The following is a 14,317-nucleotide window of genomic DNA, read 5'->3' on the forward strand; positions in this document are numbered from 1 at the left end:
TGTCCCTAGGTCTCTTGTGGACAGCATACATACAGGTCTTGTTTTTGGATCCATTCAGCCAGTCTATGTCTTCTGGTTGGAGCATTTAATCCATTTACATTTAAGGTAATTATCGATATGTATATTCCTATTACCATTTTCCTAATTGTTTTGGGTTTGTTATTGTAGGTCATTTCCTTCTCTTGTGTTTCCTGACTAGAGAAGTTCCTTTAGCATTTGTTGTAAAGCTGGTTTGGTGGTGCTGAATTCTCTTAGCTTTTGCTTGTCTGTAAAGGTTTTAACTTCTCTGTTGAATCTGAATGACATCTTTGCTGGGTAATCTTGGTTGTAGGTTTTTCCCTTTCATCACTTTAAATATGTTCTGCCACTCCCTTCTGGCTTGCAGTTTCTGCTGAAAGATCAGCTGTTAATCTTATGGGGAATGCCTTGTATGGTATTTGTTGTTTTTCCCTTGCTGCTTTTAATATTTTCTTTGTTTTTAATTTTTGATAGTTTGATTAGTATGTCTTGGTGTGTGTCTCCTTGGATTTATCCTGTATGGGACTCTCTGCACTTTCTGGACTTGATTGACTATTTCCTTTCCCATATTAGGGACGTTTTCAACTATAATCTCTTCAAATATTTTCTCAGTCCCTTTCTTTTTGTCTTCTTTTTCTGGGATCCCTATAATTTGAATGTTGGTGCATTTAATGTTGTTCTAGAGGTTTCTTAAGACTGTCCTCAATTCTTTTCATTTTTTTTCCTTTATTCTTCTCTGCAGTAGTTGTTTCCACTATTTTATCTTCCAGGTCACTTATCCATTCTTCTGCCTCAGTTATTCTGCTGTTGATTCCTTCTAGAGAATTTTAAATTTCATTTATTGTGTTGTTCATTTTTAATCACAGTCTCAATTTCAGTGCTTGTGATTGGTCTGTTTATATTTTCTATTTCCTCCTGGTTCAGTCTTGGAAGGTTGTGCTTTTCTAAGAATTTGTCCATTTCTTCCAGGCTGTCCATTTTATTGGCATGTAGTTGCTTGTAGTAATCTCTCATGATCCTTGTTTGTTTGCTCTTTAGCTCTTCTAGGTCCCTGTTAAACGTTTCTTGTATTTTCTCCATTCTATTTCCAAGATTTTGGATCATCTTTACTATCATTATTCTGAATTCTTTTTCAGGTACACTGCCTATTTCCTCTTCATTTGTTTGGTCTGGTGGGTTTTTACCTTGCTCCTTCATCTGCTGTGTGTTTCTCTGTCTTCTCATTTTGCTTAACTTACTGTGTTTGGCCTCTCCTTTTTGCAGGCTGCAGGTTCGTAGTTCCTGTTGTTTTTGGTTTCTGCCCCCAGTGGCTAAAGTTGGTTCAGTAGGTTGTGTAGGCTTCCCGGTGGAGGGGACTGGTGTATGTGTTCTGGTGGATGAGGCCAGATCTTGTCTTTCTGGTGGGCAGGACTGCATCTGGTGGTGTGTTTGGGGGTGTCTGTGACCTTATTATGATTTTAGGCAGCCTCTCTGCTAATGGGCTGGGTTGTGTTCCTGTCTTGGTAGTTGTTTGCCATAAGGTGTCCAGCACTGCAGCTTGCTGGTCATTGAGTGGAGCTGGGTCTTAGCATTGAAATGGAGATCTCTGGGAGAGGTTTCACCTTTTGATATTACGTGTAGCCGGGAGGTCTGTGGTGGACCAGTGTCCTGAACTCGGCTCTCCCACCTCAGAGGCACAGGCCTCACACCCAGCTGGAGCACCAAGACCCTATCAGTCACACGGCTTGCTCTGTAGAAGCCAAACCTCTATACAGACAGATTGAGTGAACATGTTGGGAATATCCAGTCAGGTCTTCTCGCTTGCATATCCACATAAGAAAGATGAAGGATAAATAAAAGGAAGATCATTTAAAATCCAATAAAGCATGTATTTTGTTTTAATCTTGTGTCTTAAAGAGATGCAAGTTCAATGAAAAAAAATATGGGCTTCAAAGGTAATCAGGGTATGGAGAGGAGCTCACAATGCAGGATCCAGAGTGCTTATTTCATTTGCATATGAGGTTAGTGGCTGGACTATTTTTTTGTTTTGTTTTGTTTTTAATGATTCTTCTGGCAATTACAGTTTTTGATTTTTGGAGCTTTAGTGGACGAGGCTCTGTGTAGAGAAGCAGGGGGCTGGCTCTGTCCCTCCGTGGAGCACGGTCATTCCCAAAGTGTCCCCTTCTGGCTTGGAGTGCCTGGGCGATAGCAGGGTCTCTGGAGAGGGGTGGCCAGTGGCCAAGGATGGAGGGTTTTCCTTTCCTGCAAAGCAGGATTTATAATCCATCTCTGAGGGTTTTGAAGTTCACGACTCTTCTTTGCAAAGCAAAGGAAAATGCATCGGACGCCAGCACTTCTGGATGGTGGTGCTCAAGAATCACCCAGATGAGCAATTTCGATAGACCAAAGCCCCAAGATTTCCTTTTACACATTGCTCTGGTGGGAGGAGAATCCCACGAAGCTAGGGAAGATGTTCCTGCTCCTAGGGTGTGTGTGCGCACGTTTTCTCTTTCTGCACACCCCCAAACTCCTTTACCCCCTCACTCCTAATGCTAAGTCTCTGGCGGAGGCAGCTTCCCACATCATGTGCTACAGGAAATCTTACTGATTTATCTTGATTATTGTCTGTCTCCATCTCTAGAATAAAATTTCCACAAGTGCAGTGATTTTTGACTGTTCACTGCTATACTTAGAGCAACTAGAATATGTCTAGCACACAGTATGTACTCAATTATTTGTAAGTTAAGGAATAAGTAGATAATAGAAAGCATGCATTTTCAATGATAATTCAAAGAAAAATAGAAATGATATAGAATGGGCAGGTAGATAAGGAACACATCTTCAGGTTAAACACTTGATATAGTAATAAGCAATGAATCCTTTGCATTCAGAAGAGCAGTTGTTCTTGCAACATATGTCCTAAGGAAAAAGCATGTAAATGAAACTTATATACCTAACTTCCTTACATACCTTCCTTAACTTCCTTATATACCTTAAACTCTGAAAACTGCTTTCCAAGTTTGCTATAAATACCTCTGTTACCTCTGCAAATTTCTAATTTTTCAAGTCACTACAGTTTAAGAACTGTAATTCTCAAAAAAATAAAGACTCCTAAAAGATGTTTCCAAGTTATATGTTCAGCATCTAAAGAATTTACTCTGGATGTTTTTACTAAAGCATGGGTAATCAGATTGTCCATTTTCATTATATTTTGAAGAAACCAAGATGTATTATTTTATTAATTTCAGAGCTATTTATATATATACAAGCTTAGTGCTTTTAGAGTACATAAAAGACACAATAACTATCCTCAAGACACTTACTGACATGCATGGAGGGATATATACACACACACACACACACACACACACACACATAACACAAGTTAGAAAATGATGTACACTAAAGGTATACCTCCCTCTTCAACATTTCGTTAAACTTAAGAAGTCTAAAAATAAACAATTTGATGCTCCTGTAGTTAGCCCATCTAGAATATTATTTCATTGCTTACTTTAAAAATTATTTTTGTGTTCACCCTACCAGTATTTTCTTGTGGATCATTTCGATTTATAAACATCTTCAGTGATAAATACTATATAAAGGGGAATATCAATTAATTCAAAGAATTTAAAAAAGATATTCTTTGTGTACTATTAGGCACTGAAGTACTCTTGCTAACAAATTCATGAAAACAAGGAGTTTATCTAATTTCTTACAAAACTAGTACTGTTATAAGCTTCTTTTACCACTCCAGCCTATGCAATTATTCATCCTCATCAAGCTTTGTGCATCTACTTTGTTAATTATTGATTCGTGCTACGCCTGTTTAGTATTTCCATTGGGTAAGGCATCTGCAGCTGTCCACTTGGCTGCTTTTGAGTCAGCATTGTTTTTACATATCTGCCAGAACAATGAACAGTTCCATCTTTTTGAGAAACTTTCCTTTATACCTGTTTCTATATAAACTCCATTTTCAAAGCACCGATTGCAAAATAAAGTTAAGAAGTATTAAAACTGCTTTTAATAATTTGTTTATCTCTAAGGATACACATCCCCCCCTTTTAAAGTTTTACTAAACTTAAGTTTTCCAAAAATAACCAAGAATGCTATTGTAGTTATCCTACCACAGCATTATACTTCACTTTTTTAATGGTATTTTTATGTTCACTACCAGCACTGTATTGTGGATCATTTCAATTTCTGATTCTCCTTAATGATGATTTCCATTAAATTTTAGATACAAAAATGATAGGAAAATAGATATTTTCAGAGAAATATTGGTTTTTTTTAATCTGTGGTGTGATTTTTATGTTATGGATAAATAACTTATATTTTTCTTATTTTTTTCAGTAACTTTTGTTTAATTAACTCATATGTTAATGTGTATATTCCATGTACAAACTATTGATACATGGCAAGTTACTCACAGTCAATGGAGTTTCAGGACAAAAGAAGTCAGTCAAAACATCTCTGTAGTAAGAGAGGATGGGTTTTTTTTTTTTTTTTTTAAGAAAAAAGATCAACATCTTCCTTTCTAAAGGCTTAGAACACATTTGATCATTAAGCTGGGTAGTAAAGGCCAAGAAAGAGGAATGGTGAAGACTGGAGAAGGTTGCTAATAAGCATTGTTAGTGCTGGTGGAGAGACAAATAACTATAATATTTCACTTTCTATAGAAAAAGTTCATTTTGTTGAGAGCAGATCAAATATATATTATGCTTGAAACTGAGAAAAAGTTTAATTCCTTAAGGAGAAGTTATCTCAGTAACTAAAAAAAAAAATAGAACATTAAAATAATTTGTTTACTTTTACATTTCAGATGAGAGTTTAAAAGCATAAGGGAAGGAGAGTCTTCTAGAAAATACTTTTCACTTTCCTCCCTGTTCTCTTGGAAACAATTTACAACATTCTATGTCATTGGAAATTTATGAATCGAGGAAAATTAATCTGCAGCTTGCCATTATAAAAGAACAGAGAAACTGGTTGCAACATCCCAGATTCTAACAAGCATTAAAGGAAGCCTCAGGGCAGCTGTAAACAATGTTCCTTGACTCTGAAAGAAAAAAAGAGCCAGGGAAAGTTGGTTTCTGTAGCTTTAAGAAATTTTTTTCAGTGCAGTTTGAATGCTTTTGGGATGTCTGTATTGAGAGAATGGAAAGTTTTCAGTATGTCTTTTTCAGGAGAATGAAAAACATGAAGTGGAAGCCAAATAAAAGAATGCTTTGTGAAACTGCCTCTGCCTTTCACCTCATTGAAAATAGTCAGGACAGCACAAAAATCCTGGGAAACCCTGTGATATATTTTGATAGGATGTTTTATTGTAAATGACTGAGGGAGGAAGGATATTTTTTATTAATCAGACATCAAAAATATTGCCTATCTTAATTACATTTTGAAGAAATCAAGATGTGCATTAATTTACTCCTTCCACAGATGTTTATTAAGTATTTATGTTACTACTGGTAGTGCATACACACATATGTAAAGATGATATACATATATCGGGCAGTCCTTGTGCGCATATATCAGGGATGCTGTGGTGAGTAAATCAGATAGAGTCCCAGTTCTCTTGGAACTTATAGTGGGAGAAACAAATAACAGTCAAGTAAACAAATGATGTAATAGAGACAAATAGGTGCTATGAAGTATAGTAAATCAGAGAAGTATACTAGACATGGTGACTTGGGGTACGAAGGGGTCAGGAAAAGCCTCTTTGAGGAAGTGACTTTTGAGACTTGAAGGATAAGAAAGAGTCAGCCATGAGAAATTTGGGGCGGGGTTGGGTGGGGGAGACAAGCATTCAAAGAAGAGGGAATTGCAAAGGCAAAAGCCCTGGGATGGGAATGATCTTGTCCTGATCCTGGGGCTATATGAAGGTCAGCACGGTTGGAGTCCAGTGAGCTGGGGGAAAGTGAAAAGATTTCAGAGGTAGGAAGGGCTAAGGAAAGGAATTTGGACTTTTTTCCAAGTACAATCAGAAGCCACTAAAACAGGGCAGTGACATAATATGGCTTTTTTTTTTTTTTTTAAAGATCGCATTGACTGCTCTGAGAATGATGGATAAGAGGATGAGAGTGGAAGCAGGGAAACCAGACAGGAGACTCTTGCAGTAGGTCCAGTGAGGGTGATGATGGCTTAAAGTGGAATGGAAGCTGCAGAGAGGGAGAGAAGTAAAACATATATTTGGAGGCAGAGATGATGGTAGGTTGGTATGTGGATAGAGTAGGAGGAAAAGAAGAAAGAACTGAATATGACCCCTAGGTTTTTGGCCTGAGCAACTGGGTAGACAGTGGTGCCATTTATGGAAATGGAGAAGATTGGGGAAAGAATAGGTTTAGTGGGGAAATTCCATTTTGGATTTGTTAAGTTTAATACACCAGTTAAAATCCAAGTCAAGATTTCACATAGGTGGTTGGATATTAGTGTTCTGAGTTCAAGGAAGAGATCATGCCAAAGAAATAAATTTGGGAACCATCAGTATACAGATGTCTTTTTTTTTTTTTTTTTTTTTGCGGTATGCGGGCCTCTCACCATTGTGGCCTCTCCCATTGCGGAGCGCAGGCTCCAGACGCTCAGGCTCCGGACGCGCAGGCTGAGTGGCCATGGCTCATGGGCCCAGTCGCTCCACGGCATGTGGGATCTTCCCAGACCGGGGCACGAACCTGTGTCCCCTGCATCAGCAGGCGGACTCTCAACCACTGCGCCACCAGGGAAGCCCTATACAGATGGTATTTTAAGTCAATGGAACTGATAAGATCATCTGCGGGGGTGTGTGTAGGTAGACAAGAGCACCCAGGGTAGAATTTAAAGTTCTTAGTTACTTAGTTGTGGGGCAGAGGAAAAGAAGCCAACAAAGTTATACATACACACACACACACACACACACACACACACACACACACACAGATCTTCTTCAACTTATGATTGGGTTATGTCCTGATAAATCCATCCTAAGTCAAAAACGCATTTAATGCACCTAACCTACCAAACATTATAGCTTAGCCTAGTCTAGCTTAAACATACTCAGAACAATTACATTAGGCTACAGTTGGGCAAAATGAACACAAAGCCTATTTTATTATAAAATGATGAATATCTCATGTAATTTATTGAGTACTGTAGTGGAAATGAAAAACAGAATAGTTGTATGGGTTTTGGTTGTTTAGCCCCCGATCACATGGCTGACTGGGAGCTATATCTTGGGGCAGCTGCCTAGCATCATGAGCATTGTACTGCTTATTGCTAGCCCAGGAAAAGATCAAAATTGGGCAGTGTTTGGGGAAGAGACCTGGGAAGGGCCAATGACAGGTTCTGGAAATCTCTGACTAGTCACAATCTTCTTGGTTCCTCATCTGCTATTTTAGGGGGCTGAATTAGGTGATCCCTGCCAGCTCCTACCTTTTTTTTTAAACTTGCTTGGCCACCTTTTAAGAATAGATGAACTACTTAGCATGTGGCCTCATAGAAAAGGCCAGGGTGGGAAGTCAGGGCTAATACATAGGCATGGCTACAAATGAACTGTGACATTTTAAATCTGACCAAAAGTTGGGAAAGGAGAATAAACTGAAGGTTAGGGTTAGAGGGGACTTGCAGGTTAAGTAGGCGAGAGCAGCAGTAGAGAAAAGATAAGGATTTTAGATTACAATCAGAAGCCAGTTTGGGGATTTGAAATCTTGGAGATGGAGCACTTCCTGGTTGTGTTTAGCGTCCAAGTATGGCCATATATGTGGTGGACAAGCAGAAGAGAGGAGGTGGTCATTAGAGTTGGAAGGTTTGTGGAATGGTGAGGTCAGAGCGTAGGAGGCTGTGGTCACTGAGAATTCATCAGCAAACATTTCTTGAGGGCCTAGTACCTGCCAGGCATGAATGGTGCTGACGAATGTGGATGGTGTCAGGCTGTGAGAAGCAGGGCAGAGAGTGAAAGCAGATGTCATGAACGCCAACATTTGGAAGGGCTAATGCGCCAGGGGAAGAACCAAGGTCTGGAAAGAGTATGTGAAGAGAAATTTTTGAAGTGTTTGAAAGACAAAGAAGTTCATGACAGACGTCAGTGGAGTACAATGAACCTTCTTGTTTCAAACTTAAGGGGAAGATTTTGGGACTTCCCCGGCGGTCTGGTGGTTAAGATTATTCCTTTCCACTGCAGGGGGCACGGGTTCAGTCCCTGGTCCGGCCCCTGGTCGGGGAACTAAGATCCCACGTGCCGCATGGCCAAAAAATAAAAGGAGAAGAATTTATTTTTGATGTTCAATAAAGAGATTTTGATGTTTAAGAAACATTGACTTCTGCTATTTTTTAATATTTAAGAGCTACTTTTCTTTTATATGGGATTGCTAAAAAATTTAAAAATAGGTTCTGTGGGCTTCCCTGGTGGCGCAGTGGTTGAGAGTCCGCCTGCCGATGCAGGGGACACAGGTTCGTGCCCCGGTCCGGGAAGATCCCACATGCCGCGGAGCGGCTGGGCCCGTGAGCCATGGCCGCTGAGCCTGCACGTCCGGAGCCTGTGCTCCGCAACAGGAGAGGCCACAACAGTGAGAGGCCCGCGTACCGCAAAAAAAAAAAAAAAAAAAAAAAAAAGGTTCTGTGAATATAGCTTTGAGAAATCTTGGTATGGAAAAAGATAGCATATGTAAATTATAGTGCAATAAGTACATAAAAGAATTCTTCGTCTTTATGAAAGGATTTACCATGGTCCTTTAAATATGAATTCCCTTAATACCGTATTAACCACTTGAGAAAGTAAAAAGGAGATTAGAGCTGTATACATTTTGAGAATACTCTATTGAATAAAGGAAATATGACTGTAGTTGCATGGGTTTTTGGAAACAGTACAATATGTTAGAAAGCACACACACAATCTATTTTTCCTCACTTTGGAATATGAAACATTTTCATTGATTAACTTAGAAAAGAAAAAAATCTGATGCTAACGACCACTAAAACTGTTTAAAACCCTTAAAATGTGATGCTAGTGACCATTAATAGGAGATATTGTAACAAATAAAACAGCCCTTTAGTAACACGTATATAACATCTTTTGATAGTTCTTATTTCTTCATTATAATGAATGTGTAAAAGAAGTGGCCCTTCAGCCAGATAACCTGAAGTAGAGAACTTGACCTTAATCCTTCTTGCCACTGCCTTATGGTTAGATCTTGGCCTTTTTGATTCCTGTAAAAATAAGAATATTTAGGTCATTGTTTTATTTTGTGAATGAAATGAGAATGTGTGTGAATATACTTTGAAAAAGTAACTGCACATGCATAACATATGGAGTGTCCTTATTGAAGTAAATGTTTTTGACTTTTTGTGTTTTTCAGCCTTCCATCAATTTTATCTGTGAAAACATGATTACTATTTCCTTTGTTGAAAAGGATCTTAGAAGGAGCAAATATTCATTTACTAAGGCTACCTTTAATCTCTAGTTATCTCTTCTTCAGAGCCTTGATTCTATTCTTTTTTTAAATAAATAAATAAATAAAATAAATAATTTATTTTTGGCTGCATTGGGTCTTTGTTGCTGCGCAGGCTTAGCATAGCATGGGCTCTAGGCACATGGGCTTCAGTAGTTGTGGCTCACAGGCTCAGTAGTTGTGGCTCGCAGGCTCTAGAGTGCATAGCCCTGATTCTGTTCTTAAATTAATATAATAAGCTGTGGTCTTTACCTAAATAACTTGAGAAATTGTGGTTTTTATTTGAATAACTAGAGAAGACACTTTTGATGACTTTCAGAATACTATCATCGTTAGGCCAAACTGTATAACTAAATGGTAATAATCATGTGAATATAATATATTTATTTTCCTTCCTAACTTAGTAGTTAAAATTTTTTTAAAAACAATTTTAAGAGAAAAACATGGTTGCTATGTATTCAGCACTTTAGATATAGCTCAAGAGCACATTTACATCATTATTGTGTCTTTGGTGATCAAAATAAATAAATTAACTGAAATGTCAAGATCATAAACAGGATTTGAAGTCAGGCAGATCTGGTTCAAATTATAGGTGATGGACTTAGAGCAATCACTTAGCCTCTTTGCACTTCATCTATAAAAAAGGAATAATAGTTATCTTACATTCATTCATTCAACAAATATCTACTGAACTCGTGTGCCCTGAAGCTGCTAGGTTACAATTACCAACAAGACAAGTCCCTGCCATTCCATCGCTTACAGTCTAGTAGAAGAAGTAGATGATAAACTTAAACACATATCTAAAATGATCCCATGTTAAGTGGTAAATGCAATGAAGAAAATATAAGAGTAATGGGATAGAACATGACTTGGGGGGGAGAGAGGAGGGGTGTGGCCACCTGATCAAACAAGTTTTCTTGAGGAGATAGCACATTTGAGCTTAGACCCAATTAATGAGCAGCCAGCCATGGGTAGATCTACGAATATCCAGGGGATGGAAAGTTCTTGAGGCAGGAAGAAATTTGGCCTATTTTTAAGACTAGAAAAAAGTCCTATGAGGCTGGAGACTAGTGGGAAAAAGAAGGGAGAGTACTGTAATATCTGGAGAATATTAGGATACTAGGAGAGGCAAGCAAGGTTCAGGTCATGTAGGGCCCTGTAGGTATGATAAAGAATTTGGATATTATTCTAATTGCAACAGAAGACATAAACTGGCTCAAAACAAGAAATTAACACCATAAAATTTACATTTTAAAAAGCTCCCACTCTATGAATAAATTGTTAAAACTAATAAGATTGTTCAATAGGTTTGTAATAATCATGTTCCTATATATCAATAACAGTTTTAAAATATAATTTAAAAAATACCATTTATAAAAGCAATAACAACAAAAAAGATACATAGGAACAAATTAAAGAGTTTAAAGATCTTTATGGAAGTACATTATAAACATTTTTGGACAATATTAAAGAAGCCTTAAATTAATGAAGATATATCCATGTTCAGGAATGGAAAGGCTTGATATCACAAAGATGTCATTTTTCTCCAAATTATTTGATAAATTCAGTACGATTCCAATTACAAATCTCAAGAGGATTTTTCTTTCCTTTGTGGCCCTTGACAATCTGATCCCAAAATTTATATGGAAGAATAAGGGGACAAAATTAACCACGTCAATTTTTAATTTGCCCTATCAGATATCAACACATAATGAAAACAGTTCGATATTGGGTGAGGAATAGACAAATAAACCAGCAGAACAGAATAAAGAACAGTATAAACAGTAGAACAGTAGAACAGAATAAAGAGCTCCTAAATAGACCTACATATACAGGAGAAGTTGGTACATGACAAAAGTGGCATTAAGGTCAGTGGGGAAAGGATGGACAATTAAATAACTGCTGCTAAGACATTTGGTTATCCAAACAAAAAACAAGATCAATCCAGATAATTTAAAGACAAAACCATGAAAAACGCATGCTTTTTAGAAGAAAATATGAGAGAATATATTTACAACCTCAGGATAGGGAAAGGGAAGGATTTCTTGAGACATAAAAAGCACAAACCCTACTGGAAAATATACATATATTTAATTATATTAATAGGAAACATTTCTGTACACCCAAGACATCCTAAAGTGAAAAGACAAACCATAAACTAGGAAAAGATATTTGCCAGCCAAAAAACCAAAAAGAGTTTATCTTCCCGGAAAATAGTAAACAAACAACAAAAGCCTACAAATCAATAAGAAAAAGCAACCACATAGAAAAATGGGCAAAGGATGTGAATTTGAAATTCACAGAAAAGGAAAACTTAAAGGCCAATAAACACATGAAATAATGTTCACTTCCATTAGTAATAGGATAAATGCATACAAACAAGAATGACAGACTCTAAAAAGTATCCAAGTACTAGGGAGGCACTAGAGTAGCAGGCATGCTCATTTAAAGCTGACTGGAATACTAATTGTTACAATCGTTTTGAAGAGCAATTTATTTTTAATATCTGGCAATAATATTGAAATATATTTATTGAAATGATCCTCTAATTCCTAGGTATATTATTCTACAGAAAGTTTTGCATGTATGTATAAGGAGACATAAAAATATTCATGGCATCATGGGGTCTTTGGAATGAAAAACTGGAAATGAGCTAAATGTCCATTAACAGGATAATGGATACATAAATTACAAGTATATTAATACAATAGAATACAGCAGTGAGAATGAATAAAATGCAGCTATACCTGTTAGTGAGGATGAATCTCATAAAGAGAATATTCAGAAAAGAAACCAACTGCAGAAAGTTTTACTTACAGTAAAAATAAAATTTATGTAAAACACTATATATTGATATGGATATATATGTAGATGTATTAAAAGTACATACATTTCATGGGAACGATAAACATGAAAATCAGGATAGTTTTACCCTTGGGGAATGGGATTAAGGAGGAATACACAGGAGACTTCAATTATAAAATTACATATTTTTTAAGCTAGGTGGTGGGTACACAGTTATCTGTTCCATTCATTAATTTTTTGGTAAAGTGGAAATATTTTATAACACAATTTTCAAGAGGAGAAAAGTAATTCTAGCTTATAAAGTGAAGCGTGAACTATCAGAGGGTAAGAAGGGAAATAGGGAGAACTGTTAGCAGACAGTTGCAGTTTTCTGAGAGTACACTTGAGTCTCTAGCACAGCTTCGGGCACATGGTAGGTGTTTAACGAACTTCAGCTATTGTGTGGTGGTTTGCTATTATCATCATCAGGGTAAAGACAGGGGGATTGTGAAGGAAGATAAACTAAATGTTTTGGGTAGTTATATTGAGTGACTTGCTGTATTTATCTCTTTTAGTCTTGACTAGGATCTGGTCATAAAGAATCTAAGGCTCACAGAGGCCAAAGCCGGAAGGCTCACGGCTTCATAAATTTCTATTGACTCATTTTCCAATGTCGCGTAAACTTCCTCCTGAACCCGCACTCCTCAATACACCCACCACTTTCTGGTCCAGCACTGGAAAAAAATTCAAGTGGCTTTTCTCTTTGGTTCATAAGTAGCATATTTTGAGTTAAATATTAATAATTCGATACAGCAAACACTTGGATAGGGGCTTATTACTTATTACAGAATACTTTTGGATCTCTTTTAATTTTTCACCTGATCCTCCTAACAACTCTGAGGACTGGCAGGGCAGCTGATTATTTCTGTTTTACCGATGAGTAAACTAACATCCAAAGAGGCTAACCTGGTGACCATGAACTTCATGGAATCATATCTTAAACATTTTGTGATTGAGTGGGCATTTTTCAGCTTTAATTGTACTTTCAAAGGAGTCTATGACTCCCCAGAAAGGTCTTAGAAATACTGAGTTAAATGATTTGCCTAAAGCCTAAGGTCACATGGTCTTGGTGGAGCCAAGACCTCAAGGAATTTCTTCTTATCCCACACTCAGAATTCTTTCCATTACAACGTATAGCACCAAAATTCAAATTAGAGATATTATTAGTGAAATACTTTTTGTAATGTTTACTGACTGCTAAGATGGAAACATTATTAAATACACCGAAACTTCTTACTTGGGAGAAATAGTTTTGGCCTGTTCAGCCGTTGGGCATTCACTCAGCAATCTACTCTGTTACAGATGAAGAAGTCCAAACCTGTTTGTTGTCTTTATAACAAGCCCTAGTAGAGACTTACTAAATAAGAAATGAATCTGATACAGTAACTATAAAACGTACTTTACAATTCTCAGTAATCTACAGAGAATAATTATGAAATACAGCTTGATTCAGCGGTGGAAGGCAGGCTATGAGCTGAGAATGGGATTTTCATTTCTCCTGGGCCAGTCACTTAAATGTCTCAGGGTCTCCCTTCTCTTAGCTGTAAAAGGGAGGATTAAAGTGGGTAGCTTCTCAGCTCTAACACTGCATGCAGTTTGATGGGATTAAAATAAAAAGGACGACAGGAGTTTCGTGTATAAACTCTTTACACACAGTCTGTTAATGTTAACCTTATTTTCCCAATAAGAAAGGCCAGTGTCCAAGGTGGTTAACTGGTCATTAGCCCCAAGTGTCCTTCTTGTCCCTCAAGAAGGCCAAGCCTGAGTCCCCCTAGGAGTGAAGTAGGGGCGGTTAGGCAGGTGGTCAGAAAGCTATGTCAGGTCTATGGTCCAGTGGGATTTCAAACAGAAGGGCCCTTAATCCTAAATTTAGGAATGAAGGAAAGCGGAAACGCCCAAGCACAGGCGCGAAGGGACCTGCTTAAACAGGCTTGGGTGTGCGAGCGTTTGGGGTGGGGCTCCGAGCCGGGAGGCAGTTGAAGGGCCGAGCGCAGCACCTACCTCCGCATCTCCGCCGCCAGGGGTGGGCTATCACTGAGAAGACTAAGCTACCCTTCGGAACC

At 37.8% G+C, this 14,317-nt stretch overlaps 1 protein-coding gene across 1 annotated transcript in view; it reads right to left on the reverse strand.

Moving 5' to 3' along the window:
• MATCAP2 (microtubule associated tyrosine carboxypeptidase 2) overlaps positions 1-14,317 on the reverse strand; it is a gene marked incomplete at its 5' end in the record, with an annotated part of 90,156 nt that overhangs the window by 75,487 nt on the left and 352 nt on the right. Inside the window, one exon of the mRNA XM_082846214.1 lies at positions 9,099-9,168. Within this exon, the coding sequence (XP_082702340.1) occupies positions 9,099-9,168 (70 nt within the window). The remainder of the gene's footprint in view (positions 1-9,098; positions 9,169-14,317) is intronic.

The sequence above is a fragment of the Leucopleurus acutus genome, assembly GCF_964270905.1.
Source record: "Leucopleurus acutus genome assembly, chromosome: 9".
NCBI lineage: Eukaryota > Metazoa > Chordata > Mammalia > Artiodactyla > Delphinidae > Leucopleurus > Leucopleurus acutus.